The following is a 17,402-nucleotide window of genomic DNA, read 5'->3' on the forward strand; positions in this document are numbered from 1 at the left end:
TCTGTAATCCCAGCTACTGGAGAGGCTGAGGCAGGAGAATCGCTTGAACCCGGGAGGTGGAGGTTGTGATGAGCCGAGATCGCGCCCCTGCACTCCAGCCTGGGTAACAAGAGCGAAATTCTGTCTTAAAAAAAAAGAAGTCATCTGTTTAGATGTAAGCCATTCTAGGGGATAGGCGTGAGGAGATCCTGCAACCCTGTGAGAATACATTTAAATTTTTCTAGGAGGAGCAGTCTTCCCAGGAAATGGGATACCATGGTTCCTAACTTCTGGCAATGTAGGGATGCCCTGTGGACTGGGGCCCCATGTGGCTTAGGTGAAAGCTCCTGAGGTGCAGGAGCAGATGGGGAAGGCAGTGGGAGTCCTCTGGAGCACAGAGTCCTTCTGCACCACTCCGCAGGCTGGAAAGGCAGATGGAATACCATGTGGTCCTTGTCTCATTTCATGAAATAGCATCTATGAGGCAGGCACCGATGTCCCCATTTTACAGGGGTAGAGGCAGGAGTGGCAGAGCAGGGCTTTGAAACTACTCATTCATTTATTTAACGTGCACTGGGCCCTAGCCTGGGCCAAACATGGAATCAGGGGCCAAGAGAGCTCTCACCCAGCCTAGGCAGCTTAGAGAGACATGTGGCTTTCTGAAGGGTGAGTGTGGGATGTCGCTCCTCCTTCCTGCTTCTACTCACCCATGCCCCATCCCCTTGACTGTGGCTTCAGTCCCTTTTTCTGGCTCCACACTCGTCTTCCATCTTGACCTTCACTAGACTTGGACTCTTCCATCTGCAGCACTTTTCCTGCTTTCTTGCACCCATGCTTGGGAGCTGGATTCACTGTACAGTTGCTCCTCCTGCTGCCTAGCCTCCACCTCCTCGCCTCAGCCTGCTGAGATCTGGCCACACTCCTGCAGGCTGCTGGCTAAGGCTGGGAGAGGGGTGGCCTGAAGTTAGCCGGGGGTACAGACACAGCTCCCTTGAGGGGCTTCTGTTATGGAAGTGTTCTGAGAGGAGGAGGCAGCTGGTTGTGCAGCTTTAGGCTCAGGAAAGGTGTGGGTGGGCAGGAGAGACCTGGGGGTCTGCACAGATGCTAGATGAGTGGCTACTGTCACCCAGGGAGGGAAGGAGGGATGAGCAGAGTCGACAGCAGCCCTGGGGACCATGAGACTTTTTTTTTTCTTTTTAAAGACAGGATCTCATCCTGTCACCCAGGCTGGAGTACAGTGGCACAATCACGTCTCTGCAGTTCTCCACCTCCCCAGGCTCAGGTGATCATCCCACCTTGGCCTCCTGAGGAGCTGGGAACACAGGCATGCCTGGTTCATTTTTGTATTTTTTGTAGAGATGGGGTTTTGGCATGTTGCCCATGCTGGTCTCAAACTGCTGGGCTCAAGAGATCTGGTTGCCTTGGCCTTTCCTAAAGTGTTGGAATTACAGGCGTCAGCCACAGCACCCGGCTGACCATGAGCATTTGAGTGAAGTGAAGCCAGGCACAGTGGCTCACGCCTATCATCCCAGCACTTTGGGAGGCTGAAGTGGGAGGATCGCTTGAGCTCTGGAGTTCGAGACCAGCCTAGACAACACACTAAGACCTCATTTCTGTTATTTAAAAAAGAAAAAATAATGGCTGGGCATAGTGGCTCACGCCTGTAATCCCAGCACTTTGGGAGGCTGAGTCGGGAGGAAGGCTTGAGGCTAGCAGATTGAGACCAGACTGTGTAACATGCCAAAACCCTGTCTCTATAAAAAATACAAAAATTAGCCAGGTGTAGTGACACGAGCCTATAGTTCCATCTACTCAGGAGGCAGAGATAGGAGGATCGACTGAGCCTGGGAGGTAGAGGCTGCAGGGAGCAGTGATCGTGCCACTGCACTCTAGCCTGGGTGACAGAGTGAGCCCGACTCAAAAAAAAAAAAAAAAAAACTGAAGTGAGGGGGCATAGACTGGTAGGATAATCAGGCCCACCTGATTATAATGAGGCCCACCTCACGAGGAGGTGAAAGTGATAAGGACCTGCTAGGGTGGTGACTGGTGGCCCACAGGGGTTGTGGGGGCACCAACAGTGTCTTAGCCAAGTGGTTCGCTGTTATCCACCCACTCAGCATTCGTGTCTGGAGGGTCCACTCTGTGCTAGGCCAGGGCTGGAGCTGAAATGGCCTGGTCTGCAAGGAGCTCCCAGTCTGGTACATACAGGGACAGTCATCCAGTGTCATCCAGTGACACACAGAGGAAGATGTAGGAGAAACCCGCGGCAACATGTGGAGCCACAGGGAGGTTTCCGAACCTGGCCAGCACCGGGTGGGGAATGCTCTCTGGAAGTGACTTCCTTCCCAAGGCCTCAGTTATGGCCTCTGCACGGTGGTCCTTTCCACTCTGATCCTCTGAGGCCTCCAGGGTTCCCTAGGAGCCCTCTGTGAACAAGAACACATTCCAATAATCTGGGAAATGGCCACTTACCAGGCATGGACCGGGCTAGGCACTGCACTGCACTGGGAGCAATGGTACCCTCAGCTCCCCTCTGTTCTGGGTTGGTGCCCTTCCCCCATGCCATACCTGGGAAGCAGAGAGAGAAGGAAGAGCCAGGCAGGACAGGGTGGGAAATGCTGAGAGCAGCTCTGGCTTCTTTCAGGGCTGGGTTAGATGGCACCAAATGAAAGGAGAAGCAGCAAGGGGCAGCAGGTGACGGAAGTCAGGCTGCAGCGGCTACAGGAGTGATGAAATGGATGCTTATTTCATGCTGAACAATTAATAGTGAACACGGCCAAAAATGGTGGCTGATGGCTGTAGGGAAGAGGAAGTTGACAGAGGGGCTTAAAGGTCTCTGGCTTTGGGGAAGGTGGTAACTGGCTGTTTCTGGGCTCAGAGGGACCCTGTGGGAGGAAATGTGCCAAGTGGTGGAATGCAACAGGCTCTGCAGTCAGAATGTGAACAAAAACAGGCCAGGGGTCTTGGTTGTCTTTAAAAGCAGGGATAAGGATGCCACAGGGCTCTCCTGAGACTCAGAGGGTAAAGTGCTAGGTATGTTAAAGGCTAGTAAAATGACACCCCAGGAAGCTTCCTTCCCCAAGACCTGCAGATCTAGCTGAACAGTGCAGGCCTAGTCTCAGCTGGTGTCAAATTCCAGGCAGGGAAGGCCTGGCCAAAAAAGTCCTGGGCCTGGCTGAGCCCTTGCTGAGTCAGCACCACTGCCGCAGCACCCTGGCAGCGGGCTGTACTGGGGACTCAAGAGTGTTTCTGGCTGGCACCATTCATGGACATGGCCCAGCTCCACCCTCAGGCACACCCTTATCAATTCTGTGACCTCTTGGGACCCCAGGTTTGCCTCTTCTAAACATGGACTATAACACTCCCAGGAGGCTCCAGGATGACCCACGCATGTAAGTGATGCACCCACACTTTAGTCCCTGTCCCCTCAACGAGATGCCCAAGAGCGCCCTCCGCAGGCCCCAACTGTCTGGAGTCTCCGGCTTTCTTGTTGATTATACCTCATCTCCTTCCCTCTAGGGAGGCAGGAACACCTCTATGTACCTCTTTTGGAGAGGCTGGGAATGGGGAGAGAGATCAGAAGCCCCAGACCTGGGCCCCAGCCAGCCCTCCCATCTCCAAGAGCATAGGCCCCTGGCACTGCCTGCTCCCAGGAAGGAAGAAACCCACACGACTAACCAGTGTCTGAGAGCATTTTTATTAAGGGCAGCAGAACGGGATCGCAGCATCTTAGAAAGCCTATTCTCTGCCGTGGTGGGGAGTAGGGAGCAGAGGGAAGGACCCGGCACACTTCAAGAAACCAGGCGGGTGTGAATTCCTGAGTGAGCTTGCGGCAGCGGGGGGTGGCTGCTCCACAGCTCGCCCCTCCTCCAGAGGACCCAGCTTTTTGGTTTTGGAGCAGCCAGGGCTGTTCGCCAGCTTGCTCAGAGCCTACCCTGAAGGCACGGCTGGCAGGAGCAAGCCGCCCAGGCCCGAAGGAGAGACACCCACTGGCTCGAAAGCCAGGCCTCTGCTGACGGGGCCAACCCTGTGGTGCCAGTGCCAGGGCTGAGAGTCCCTGAGGGGCTGCCAGCACACAGGTATCCTCCCATGGTGAGCAGAGTGCAGTGAGGGGGTGACAGGCAGGCAGAGCTACGTTGGCAGAAATACGAAGCAATGGGACAGTTTCCAAGAATGGCAACATTTCTGGATCCAGAGAAGCAACAAGAACAAATGGTGGCTTGTTTGGATAGCTTCTGACAGAATTTGGCATTTTATTACAAACTGGAGTGTGAATGAAATAAAATCCATCATCACTTTTCTGCTAATGAAGACAGATGTGGAAACACCAGCCTGGTGCCCTTGCCATCCCGGGCACAAGAGAGTCTCTAGAAACCTGCCCTTGGCGTACCTAGGACAAAAGAAGCTGAGTTCATGTACACGCCGCAGGGGCCACGCGCCTGAACAATGTTAGGCTGCCGAACCTGCCCATCACTCCTCACTTCTGCACAGACCAGACCAAGCTGTCTTACACGCCTGTAGGCCCCGGAAAGATCTCAAGTTATAGAATTAAAATTAAAACAAAAAGCAAAGTTTAAGTCATCTTCTCCACAGGATCTAGTCCCCCTCCAAGAGCCAAGAAGGGAAGCCGCCAGTGGCAGAAGCAGGGTTGGTGACACACGGCATTTAGATCGTCGGCTTCCTTGGGGTGTCAGAGCGACATGGATTCTCTACTAGTGCGGGGACAATCCCATTTGCCTTGAAAAGACATTAATATTCAAATCTTTACAAGTTTATCTGATGATAAATTCTAAGGTCAATTTTTATTTCTACAAAAAAAGGCAGTCAAAACAATATAAAACACATTGAAAGGATATTACTGAGTGAGCTTCAAGTGGAGCTTGACTCTGCAAAGGCTGTGAGTCCAAAGGGAGAGGAAGTCCGTCTTGTTCCCGGGCTGGGCTGGCTGCTCTGGAGGAAGGGGTCAGCAGGGGCCCAGGCGACCCCAGACTGGTGCTTTAAATAGCCGAGTCCTGCTAATTCCAATCCTACAAAGGGTCAAAGTGTGCCGAGGGAGAGCTGTGGCAGGGCCGCTGCACGGAGGAAGTGGAGAGCAAGCTCCGTGGCACATTCGGATGAAGCTCGGTGACAGATGAGCTGGGAATTTCAAACGGACATTCTGGCTGTAGCTTTGTCTGCAAGGACCAGCAGATCTTCTACAATGGCTGCAGGGAGAAGTGCCAACCTGGGACCTCAGGAGCCTTTCTGGCGAGATTCATCACACACAGTGTGCACAGCATCCTCCTGACTAGCAGGCCCCCCATTTCGGGGCCACCATAGACCTGTGATTATAGGGTTTCTCTGTGCAGGCCAGGCCAGAGGTCAGTTACACACACTGACATCAGGGCTTGCCCAATTAACTGATGTTACTGTGGTAACATCAGCTGGAGTTTCACATAAGAACTGAGGAGAAGGACTGGAGGAGGGGTGTGGCTGTTTGTTTTTAAATTTTTTAAAAGGATGTTATAAACTGGAGTCAGGATAATTTAAACCAACTCCCACACTGGGCAACAGTCCCACACGTGCTAAGAAAAGCCACCAGGACCGCCAGGGCAGTCTCTTCTCCTTTGTGGAGGCGAGCCCGGGGTCTGGGGAAGTAAGTAAGTGAAAAATAAACTTGGTGCCAGAAAGTGGGAGTGGCAAGGGTAGGGAAGAAAGGGAACCACAACCTTTTTTTTTTCCTTTTTTTAAAACCTTATGGGTTAAATGTAACTTGAAGATTTTGGATAAAATTGGACAAGAAAAGAAACACCATTCTTTTGAAGTAGATTGAAGCAGTGATTTTTAAAACAAAGAGAGCAGAACTAGAACATCTTAAATTTTTAATCCTTTCTTTACAGGTTACCTAGACCACTTTTGATTAAGAAAACTGTAGAAAGTTAGTAACTGCCACAAGCGAACGCCAGGCGGTGGCACGTGTCAATTTCCACAGAGTCCTGCTTTGCGGGGTGTCTGAATGCACTGCACGGGGTCTCTGCTCACACTTGCTGGAACCAATCGTGGCAGATTTTAGTCCACAGGTCGCTTTTCCCCATATTTCTTTGTAAACTCTTCAGCATTCTTACAGAATTTTTTACGGTCCTTAGAGTATTCTTCAGCTAGGTCAGCCCGAAGTGGGTGCTCGGGCTGGGGGTCATTCACCAGTGCTATGAGGGACTGGATTACTGCCAAGAGAAGGACAAGGCATGGGGGGTTAACACAGTCTCAGAAATGGCACAGGCAAGAGGCAGCTAATCCTGGGAACAAAACTCTGGCTTTACCACTGGTTTACAGCTAATGTGCTTTTAAGCCAAAGCTGCCTCCTATTTATCCAAAATTCTGACTGCCAGAAAACTCATCTTTCCTCTGTGATTAGGAGACATTGATGGACAACAAATAGCTAACACTACGGTGGATAATTGTTCACAGTGATGTGCTTCCGCCTCCAGGAAGCCTTCCTGACCTGACACCTGGGGAGGTCTTAGCCCTCAGTCACTCCCAGCCCTTTTTTCTTGGCGGGGGGTTGGGGAGGAGGGACAGGGTCTCACTCTGTCACCTAGGCTGCAGTGCAGTGGCACCATCTTGGCTCACTACAGCCTCAACCTCCTGGGTTGACTTCAAGCAATCCTCCAGCCTCAGTCCCCCGAGTAGCCAGGACTACAGTCGTGCACCACCATGCCTGGCTAATCCAGTCCTCTTGTGTGCTCTGGAGATAGGAGGCCTAGTATTGAACTGCTCACTCTCACACATGCACACAGGGTCACTTTCTTCAGGGCAGGACCAGGTAGAACTTCCCTGCATCAGCCCAGCACCCAGCACCCAGCACCATGCTCGGCTCAGGGAAGTTTCGGTTAAGGTGACTGAGGGGGCATTAGAGAGAAGGGTATGTGACGGCGCTGCGCTTGTCAATGCGCAATGACCCAACTCTGGAAGACCCTTAGGAGTTTCTGAACCCTCTAGAAAGGGTCACTGGGGTCAGCCAATGGGAAGCTGACAACCGCCATCGCATCACATTGTCAAGACCACAGGCAGATGTCACGCTGATGGCTCTGATGGGTGCCACAGTACTCCCCCTAGGTGCCGTAGCCCAGATGTGCCCCAGGGTGGAAGGATAGTGGGGAATCAGAAGCAGCTGCTACCCACACCTCCTCACATACTTTGCCACAGTTGCCCCCTGACCCTGTCAGGACCAGCACCCTCAGAATGTTCCTTCCCTCTTCTCCGAACTGCTGATGCCACAAATTCCTTTTTATTTTCTTTAGACAGAGTCTTGCTGTCACTCAGGCTGGAGTGCAGTGGCTCAATCATACTTTACTGCATGGTACCCTCAAACTCCTGGGTGTAAGTGATCCTCCTGCCTCAGCTTCCTGAGTAGCTGAGACTACAAGCACATGCCATCACGTCCAGCTAATTTTTTTTTTTAACCCAGGCTAGAGTACAGTGGTGCAATCACAACTCACTGCAGTCTGACCTCCTGGGCTCAAACAATCCTCCCACCTTGGCCTTGAGAGTAGTTGGGATTACAGGTGTTAGCCACCGCTCCTGGCCTAGTTTTTTGTAGAGATGGGGTCTCACTATGTTGCCCAGGCTGGTCTCAAACTCCTGGGCTTGAGTGATCCTCCCGCCTCATCCTCCCAAAAGTGCTAGGATGACAGGCATGAAGCCACTGCACCTGGTCAATTCCTTTATTGAGGGCTCATATTGTTCATTCAGCATTACAAGAAATGGATTAAAATGCAGATGCTAGCCAGGCAGATCACCTGAGGTCAGGAGCTCAAGACCAGCCTGGGCAACATGGTGAAACCCTGTCTCTACTAAAAATACAAAAATTAGCCAGGCATGGTGGCCCATGCCTATAGTCCCAGCTACTCAGGAGGCTGAGGCAGGAGAATCGCTTGAACCCGGGAGACGGCAGTTGCAGTGAGCCGAGATCGTGCCACTGCACTCTAGCTTGGGCGACAGAGCGAGACTCTGTCTCAAAAGTAAATAAATAAAACAAAATGCTGATGCTGGCTGAGTCATATGCAAAGGCATAATCATTCAACAGCACACACTAAGTGAGGGCCACAGCACAAAGTACTCCTGGCCTGGTGTCCAAAACCCACCTGCCTAACCTCTGCTTCTTACTGTGCCTGGTGAGAATGGGAAAGAGAGGGCTCCTGTGACCACAGCGGGTAGAGGTGAAGCAGTGGGGCAGAGGCGAAGAGGGTATTGCGCATGCAACGCTGACAGGTTCCACGTTTGTTGGGGCTGGGGGGTGGTTGGGCAAGGAGGGTGGACTGTGAACAGCAAGCAGGGGCAAGGGGCCTGGAAAGCTCTCTGCAGGCCAGGGTGGCCTCTAATTCAGTCTCCAAGCCTCCTCAGGGGTAGATGGTATCACCTCCCTGTACAAGCCACCTGTACCTCTAGAGGCAGCAGGCCCTGGAGGTATATTTTTATTTAATAAACATTTATTTATTTATTTAATAAACGAAGCCCACCCTTGGCTGACTGGCCACAGTGTATTTCAGTGCACACCACCCTCAGTGTGAGACTGCTCCCTTTTTCCTGGCTGTTCTTGACTTCAGGGATGGAAATTGAGCCACAGTTGCCTAAGAGCACAAATAGGTGGCTCCCCTTCCTTTCCCATGATTAGAAATGGCCCTGTAACAGGAGAATTACCACCGCATTAGCATTTTAGAAACCTCGCTGGGCTAAGGACAGGCTGAGTACTTCGTTAGGGGCACACTCAGGAGTTTTCACCTCACTGTCTGATATGAATACTTAGGCTCTCTACTTCTCACTATCATCACCTTGGTAACTAATGCAGAGGTTGGTGGCTCACACCTATATTCCCAGCACTTTGGGAGGCCAAGGAGGAAGGATCACTTGAGGCCAGGAGTCTGAGACCAGCCTGGGCAACATAGCAAGACCTGGCCTCTACAAAAAATAAAAAATAAAATTAGCCAGTCGTGGTGGTACTTGCCTGTAGTCCCAGCTCCTTGGGAGGCTGAGGTGGGATGATTGCTTGGGCCCACAATATTGAGGCTGTAGTGAGCTGTGATTGTGCCACTATACTCAGCCTGGGCGACACAGTGAGACCCTATCGCAAAAAAAAAAATAATAAATTTTTTTTTTTTTTTTTGAGATGGAGTCTCACTCTGTCGCCCAGGCTGAGTATAGTGGCACAATCACAGCTCACAATCTCGGCTCACTGCAAGCTCCGCCTCCCAGGTTCACGCCATTCTCCTGCCTCAGCCTCCCGGGTAGTGGAATTACAGGCACCTGCCACCATGCCCGGCTAATTTTCTGTAATTTTTTAGTAGAGACGGGGTTTCACCGTGTTAGCCAGGATGGTCTCCATCTCCTGACCTCGTGATCCACCCGCCTCGGCCTCCCAAAGTGCTGGGATTACAGGCATGAGCCACTGCACCTGGCAAAATAAAAATTTAAAGACCTATTTCTCAAAAGATGCCATTTGTCTATTTCGTTATTTTTTATAGTTTCACTTTCACTAATTTGATCAAGTCTGAATTTTTTTTTTTTTAATTGAGATGGAGTCTCACTCTGTCGTCCAGGCTGGAGTGCAGTGGCACAATCTCAGCTCACTGAAACCTCCACCTCCTGGGTTCAAGCGATTCTCCTGCCTCAACCTCCCGAGTAGCTGGGACTACAGGCATCTGCCACCATGCCTGGCTAATTCTTTGTAATTTTAGTAAAGATGAGGTTTCACCATGTTACCCAGGATGGTCTTGATCTCCTGACCTCATGATCCACCCACCTCATCCTCCCAAAGTGCTGGGAATACAGGCATGAGCCACCATGCCCGGCCTCAAGTCTGAGTATTTTTAAATTTACTTAGTAGTTCTGATAAGTATTTCATTCTTTTGGTGTTCCCTTGGGTGCATTTCTGGCTCCTTAGCTAAACTATAATAAACTTCAGCTGAGCTGAACTTGTTTTGCTAGTAAGAACACTTGACAGATTGTCTGCTTTACAAACTACAACTGTGGCCCTCTATCAACATTTTTCATATATAGGACAGCATATTAAATCGTATTTTAGAAACCATCCAGCCCTGGGTTCTTGGTCTCTTCTGTGACCCAAATGCTCCTCAGAAGTATTTTTTTTTCTGCAAAATGTAGGGGCTTAAAAACATACAACAGGCCAGGCGCAGCAGCTCACACTTGTAATCTTAGCACTTTGGGAAGCTGAAGTGGGCAGACTGTCTGAGCTCACGAGTTCAAGACCAGCCTGGGCAATACGATGAAACCTTGTCTCTACTAAAATACAAAAAACTAGCCAGGCGTGGTGGCATGCGCCTGTAGTCCCAGCTACACGGGAGGTGAGGGAGGAGAAATGCTTGAATCCAGGAGGCGGAGGTTGCAATGAGCCAAGATTATGCCACTGTACTCCAGCCTGGGTGACAAAGTAAGACTCTGTCCCCCCAACAAAAAACAAAAAACAAAAAACCCACACAACAAATTAGCCAATTTTACCTTTTACTCTCACTATATTCTCATCAGAGAATAAAGCCTATATTTCCTTCCTTTTGTTCTTTTTCTTTTCTTTTCTTTTTAAGACGGAGTTTCGCTCTGTTGCCCAGGCTGGAGTGCAGTGGCAGCAGTTGGGACTACAGGTGCCCGCGACCACGCCCGGCTAATTTTTTGTGTTTTTAGTAGAGACGGGGTTTCACCGTGTTAGCCAGGATGGTGTCGATCTCCTGACCTCGTGATCTGCCCGCCTCGGCCTCCCAAAGTGCTGGGATTACAGACATGAGCCACCGCGCCTGGCCCTTTTGTACTTAATCACAGTTTCTCTGCAATAGCGGAGGTAAGCAATATTTGTGATTTCCCCTCCTTTTCATAAAAATCCAGGGAGCTTCATTGTCAAAGAATAAAATGTCAATGTACCTTCAACCCAAGAAGATAAGCAATGTTGTAGCCTTCCATGGAATGTGCTAAAAAAAAAAAAAAAAAAAGGTGTGTTTTTTTTTTTTTTTTTTTTTTTTTGCCTCCCAAGTAGCTGGGATTACAGGTGTCTGTCAGCATGCCCGGCTAATTTTTTTTTTTTTTTTGGAGATGGAGTCTTGCTCTCGCTCTGTCACCCAGGCTGGAGTGTAGCAGCGTGATCTCAGCTCACTGCAACCTCTGCCTCTTGGGTTCAAGTGATTCTCCTGCCTCAGCCTTCTGAGTAGCTGGGACTACAGGCGCACGCCATCGTGCCCAGCTAATTTTTTTTGTATTTTTAGTAGGGACGGGGTTTCACCACGTTGGCCAGGATGGTCTGGATCTCTTGACCTTGTGATCCGCCCACCTCGGCCTCCCAAAGTGCTGGGATTACAGGCGTGACCCACCACGCCCAGCCTGGAACATTTTCATCCCCCAAAAAGAAAACCCACTCTCAGTAGTCACTTCCTATTCTCCTCCTCCTAGACCCTGACAATCACTAATCTACTCTGTCTCAATGGATCCACCCTAGTCTGAGCATCCCATATACAGCTGAATTTTATCTGTAGTGCTTATGTTCTATAAACTTGCCATGAACATTGAATTAATGATACTGAATCATTGCTCCTAAGGGAAACAGAGGTTTAGGTTCAAACAAGCCTCTGCTCACATTTTTGCCAGCTGATTAATATATAACTTTGTTTTATGTGTGTTTAAAGACACCTTATTTAATAGGTAATATTGACTCAGCAGCACTATAACTCATGCCCAAATAAAGCTTATCTCACACATGTATTTTCTCCAAAAGGCATATCATGACCTTCTGTGCTCAGGAATACTAGACAGCACTTCAGCACCACATTTGGGGCCAAAGCAAAATCACCAACAAAAAGCACAAAATCCAAGAAGTGTGGCATTAGACAGCTCACTTGCTTCAGCTGAGAGCTGAAACAAGAAGGCAGGGCATCGCACTGTTCAACCACACAACCTCAGCTGGAACACGTGCATGGGGTACTTCAAATTTTTTGCTGTTCTGCACATGCACACATCTGTGATAGACCACAAGTGCCGAGAGTATTGATTTTGGGACTACAAAAAACTTTAGTGAGTAGGCAAATTTGCAAACACAGACTCTATGAACAATGAGGCTCAACTACAAATGGAATCATACGATATGTGGCCTTCCGTGGATGGTTCTTTCATTTAGCATATTTTCAAGGTTTATGTACCATAAGACAGTACTTCATTGCTTTTTATGACTAAATAATATTTAATTGTAGAGATACACCACTTTTTTGTTGTTTGTTTTGTTTTGTTTTGAGACGGAGTTTGGCTCTTGTTGCCCAGGCTGGAGTGCAATGGCGCAATCTTGGCTCACTGCAACCTCTGCCTCCCAGGTTCAAGTGATTCTCCTGCTTCAGCCTCCCAAGTAGCTGGGATTACAGGCGCCCGCCACCACGCCCAACTAACTTTTTGTATTTTTAGTACAGATAGGGTTTCACCATGTTGCCCAGTCTGGTCTTGAACTCCGGACCTCAGGTGATCTGCCCACCTCAGCCTCCCAAAGTGCTGGGATTACAGGCGTGAGCCACCATGCCCGGCTCACATTTTGTTTATTCACTCACCAACTGATGGACATTTGGGCTCTTTCCACTTCTTATCCATTGTGAATAATGGTGCTATGAACATCTGTGTACAAGTTTTTATTGGGCATATGTTTTCATTTCTCTTGGGTAGATATAGCTAAGAGTGGAATTGCTGGGTCATATGAGCATCTTTTCATATTACTATTTCTTCCATTATGCTTACTTTTCTGTACTTGTGGATGGCTAAAGTGAGCTAGAGGTTGTGAATTGAGGAGGTCAAAGAACTTCAAGGCTGGATCTGGGAGAAGCCATAATTGGGAATGTTGAAGTTTCTAAGGACAAAGGCAGGAGACAAAAATCATGAGCAGGTGCTCTGGGGACAAAGGAAGAGCGCTGGAAGATTACAGCAGGAGGGTGGCACAAGTGGCTTTCTCCCTTTCTTTCTTTCCTTTCTTTCTTTCTTTTGGTACAGACGGGGTTTTACCATGTTCCTCAGGCTGGTCTCAAACTCCTTGGCTCAAGCAATCTGCCTGCCCCAGCCTCCCAAAACGCTGGGATTACAGGCGTGAGCCACTGCGCCTGGCCTCAAGTGGCACTTTCACTTCCCATATTTAAGAAACAAATGAAGGAATGGTGAGGCATTTAAAAAGGCAGGCTTTGCAGGACAGTGGCAGCTGAACAGCAGTCAGGAAACAGCACCAGAAAAACAGGGACACCCAACATATGAAGAATCAGGCAGGTGAGAGAAGGAATGGCATGTTCAGAAGAGCTGCCATTTGGGAAAAGCAGGCCCAAGTGGGCCTGAAGAGGCAGCAAGGGGACTCAGCATCCTTGCCTGCCTGTCCCACCTCTGCCATCCTATCTCCCATCCTGCGTACTCCTCCCATCAAGAGCTGAAGTCTATTTTCCCTCTCATTAAATCTGGACTTGCCTGACCAAAAGAATCCACAGAAGTGACACTGTACAAGTTCTATGCCTTCACCTGGAACCCTGAGACCACCATGCTATGAAGGGGTCCAATCTAGCCTTGTGGAAAATAAGAGAACACAAAGAGAACCGAAGTGCCTTAGCTAATACCATTTCTGCACATGTGTACTATGCCTACCAGCACTTCCCAGCCAAGCTGAGTTCCCACCTCAATACAGCTGCATGAGTGACCCCAGGAACAAACAGTCAGCTGTAGAACCATGTAGCTGAGCCCAGCCAACCTCCAGAGTAAAAACTAATAAACTGGTGTTACTTTAAGCCACAAAGTTTTGATAGGGGTTATAATGCAGTAATAGATAACAAACATGGGAATGTGGCCATCAAGTGCCAGGAACAACATTCTTGATGTATGTGAGGATGGGGATCAAGGCCATGCCACAAACAATCTACATAATAATGTTCTAGGAAAGAATCCTCAACTGTCCCAAATCACAAAACAGCAATTCCGGTTCTGTCCATCATGGCACACAGAATAGCTCCTGTACCAAAATTTTTACCTTAAAAATCCCAAGTCAACAGTACTTTTTACAAAAAAAAAATTAAAAGCTGCCCCTAAGTTATTTGGCTCTTGGGGGTGGGGGGGAGGCAGCCACAGTCTGAAAAAGCAGAGCATTTTGGCAGTGCACCTGGATAGGAAGGTAAAAAGTGAATAATCCTGCCACAGCCTTCTTTGCAGCAGCCCCATGAGAGGTGGCAAAGCACGTGCATCCATCTCCTGAGAGCCTCCCTGGCCCTAGCCCCACCCTCTCAGTCTACAGGTAAGGGAGGAGTCCCAGAACTCTTTGTGGCCAGAACCTGAGGTGCAGGGCTTTCCTGGGCAACCTGGTCTGGAACGACTGCCACTCCCCAGGCACGATGGGTTAACAGACATGACTTGGCAAGGACTCCAGGAATTATTGAACGCTCTTGATCAAATGCAGCTATAGGCTTTCGACAGTGCTAGGAATCTGTATAGAAAAAAACCAGGCTCGCCGGGCATGGTGGCTCATGCCTGTAATCCTAGCACTTTGGGAGGCTGAGGTGGGTGGATCATCTAAGGTCAGGAGTTCGAGACCAGCCTGGTCAACGTGGTGAAACCCCGTCTCTACTACAAATACAAAAATTAGCCGAGTGTGGTGGCTGTAATCCCAGCTACTCGGAAGGCTGAGGCAGGAGAACTGCTTGAACCCGGGAGGCGGAGGTTGCAGTGATCTGGGATGGCATCATTGCACTCCAGCCTGGGTGAGTCCGTCTCAAAAAAAAAAAAAGAAAAGAAAAAATCGGCCGGGTGCGGTGGCTTAGGCCTGTAATCCCAGCACTTTGGGAGGCCAAGGCGGGCTGATCACGAGGTCAGGAGATCGAGGCCTCCTGGCTAACACGGTGAAACGCCGTCTCTACTAAAAATAAAAAAAAAATTAGCCGGGCGTCGTGGCGGGTGCCTGTAGTCCCAGCTACTCGGGAGGCTGAGGCAGGAGAATGGCGCGAACTCGGGAGGCGGAGGTTGCAGTGAGCAGAGATCGCGCCACCGCACTCCAGCCTGGTGACAGAGCGAGACTCCGTTTCCAAAAAAAAAAAGAAAAAACCAGGCCATGGGCACTGAGGAGAAGTGTGTCAAGCTTTTATAAACATCAGCTTGTACACAAACAAGGACCAAGCCCACTAGAGACTGTTCTGCCCTGACTGAATGTTTAGCACCCACTCCTTTCTTCTACTCAGTGTGGGAGTCTAATGGGCACCTTTCATGGTGATTATTTCCAACAAGTGAGGCTTGATTTTTCTTGTGAAAGGCTTTGAACTCCACCTTCCAGGGCTTTTCTCAATCACTGAAACAAGGGACCTCCTCAATCCCTGTGCAGGTCAAAAGTTCAGCTGAGTTATTCCCACAGGGACTGGTGGGACCTCAGCCATACTTTGCGTGCACCTGGTAAGGTAGGAGTTCTCTGGACTCTGTCTGATCTGGCATCAGGAAGGACCCATGAGCCCCTACCCCAGAGCATCACTCCCCAAAGAAACCCTCCACTTGCAGCCTCTCAAGTGCTAGCTTCATCCACTCTAATCTAAACAGACTTTATACTGGTTTAGGTACTTAAAAGGAAGCCACCAAAATATGAGATTAGGACTTCAAAAGAAAGTCTGGAATTAAATGAAAACCAGACACAGTCCATAACAAACTAGTCACTTCTAGGGGACAAAAGGGAGGACAACCACAATACTGACTCAAATATTCTTCCCAGAAGAATGAGCATGTTTATGTTCACACAGCCACACACGGACATGTGCACCACGCACAGCCACATCCAACTCCAGGGAATCCCAGGCCCACTAAAGTCAACCACGTGCCTTCATCTAGGAATACTGCCCTTACATCTGCCTCTGTCCCTCCCGTCACATCACCCGAGCCACTAGGCTCTAGCTCATGCCCTTCCTATAGCCTGGAAGGCCCTCTTCAACCTCCTTTCCTCCTTCAAGTCTGAGTTCAGGCACTAACTACTGCATGAGTTCAGGCACTAACTACTGCATGAGGCCACCTTAAATCCCACTCTCCCTTCCCCTTGTAGGCAACCCCATAGTCCTTCATCCCTTCCAGGGACCAGTGCCTGCACCCCTCTGCACCAGCAGCAAGCCACTGGGCTTGTCTGTCCATGTGTGTTCCCACTGTGGATGGCAGCCCAGGGCTGAGCACTGGGAAGGCCTCCTCAATCCCTGTACAGGTCAAAAGTTCAGCTGAGATGAGCCATTCCCACAAGGTCTGACAGGACCTCAGCTACATTTTGCGTGTACCTGAAAGATTCTCTGGACTCTGTCTGATCTGGTATCAGAAGCCCCCACCCCAGAGCAGCACTCCCAAAGACCCCCTCCGAGGAAGACACAGGCACATGTCTTACCTTGGTCGGTTTTGGTGGCTGGCTTCCAGTTTTCAGCACTAATTACTGGCAGACAGACCTGCCCCTTTTCGTCGATGTTCGGGTGATAGATCTTTGTTTTAAATGTGATCTTCGGTGGTTTGAATGGGTACTCTGCTGGAAAGTTGATTTCGATTCTGAAGGCCCCCTTATCATATGGAGGGTTGTCCTGGAAGGAAAGAGAGATCAAAATGAACACACCATGGTTCATAAACCTATGGCCAAGATAGGAATGTTTCAATTGTTTATCTGAAAAATCAATTTATTTCAAGGGATTCAAGTATCAACTGAAGCCCTGCCACCTTCAGGACAACCCAGCCACCCATTAGTATTTCTAGAGCAAGATATCTGCTAAACTGAGAAAGGGCTTGAGATTGATGTCCTGGTCTCTTCATACTTTTTTAAAAAATAGACTTTACTTTTTAGAACACCTTTAGGTATACGGCAAAACTGAGAGGAAAGGACAGAGAATTCCTAAATACCCCCTGCCCCTAAACACACACAGCTTTTCCCACTATCAGCATTCCTCACCAGAGGAGCAAATTTGTTACCATCAATGAACCTTTTACCTTAACACATCATTACCACTCAACTTCCCTAGTTTACGTTAGGGCTCACACTTGGTGTTGCACATTCTATAGGTTTTGTGTGGTTATCAGACATGATAGCTGAAATCATGCAATATGTAGCTGCTATGTCTGAATGTATCTCCCCAAAAATCTTATGTTGAAACCTAATCACCAATGTGATGGTATTAGGAGTTGGGGCCACTGGGAAGTGATTAGGTCATGATGGGATTCGTGTCCTTATCAAAGAGGCCCCTGAGAACTGCCTTGCCCTTTCCATCATATAAAGACACAGTGAAAAGGCACCATCTATAAACCATGAAGCACGCCCTCAGTTGCCACTGAATCTGCTGGCACCTTGATCTTCAGACTTCCCAGCCTCAATAAGTGAGAAATAAATTTGTTGTTAGAAGCTATTTGTTCTTTTTATTTTTTTTTCAGAGTCTGTTGCCCAGGCT

The 17,402-nt window shown here is 49.3% G+C and overlaps 1 protein-coding gene across 1 annotated transcript in view; it reads right to left on the bottom strand.

The window, feature by feature from the left end:
* Window positions 1–4,216: 4,216 nt before the first annotated feature.
* UBE2L3 (ubiquitin conjugating enzyme E2 L3) overlaps window positions 4,217–17,402 on the bottom strand; it is a gene marked incomplete at its 5' end in the record, with an annotated part of 55,471 nt that continues 42,285 nt past the window's right edge. Inside the window, 2 exon segments of the mRNA NM_001134142.1 lie at window positions 4,217–6,182; window positions 16,361–16,547. Coding sequence (NP_001127614.1) covers window positions 6,028–6,182; window positions 16,361–16,547 — 342 coding nt within the window. The 3' untranslated portion in view covers window positions 4,217–6,027.

This window comes from Pongo abelii, chromosome 23, assembly GCF_028885655.2.
Source record: "Pongo abelii isolate AG06213 chromosome 23, NHGRI_mPonAbe1-v2.0_pri, whole genome shotgun sequence".
NCBI lineage: Eukaryota > Metazoa > Chordata > Mammalia > Primates > Hominidae > Pongo > Pongo abelii.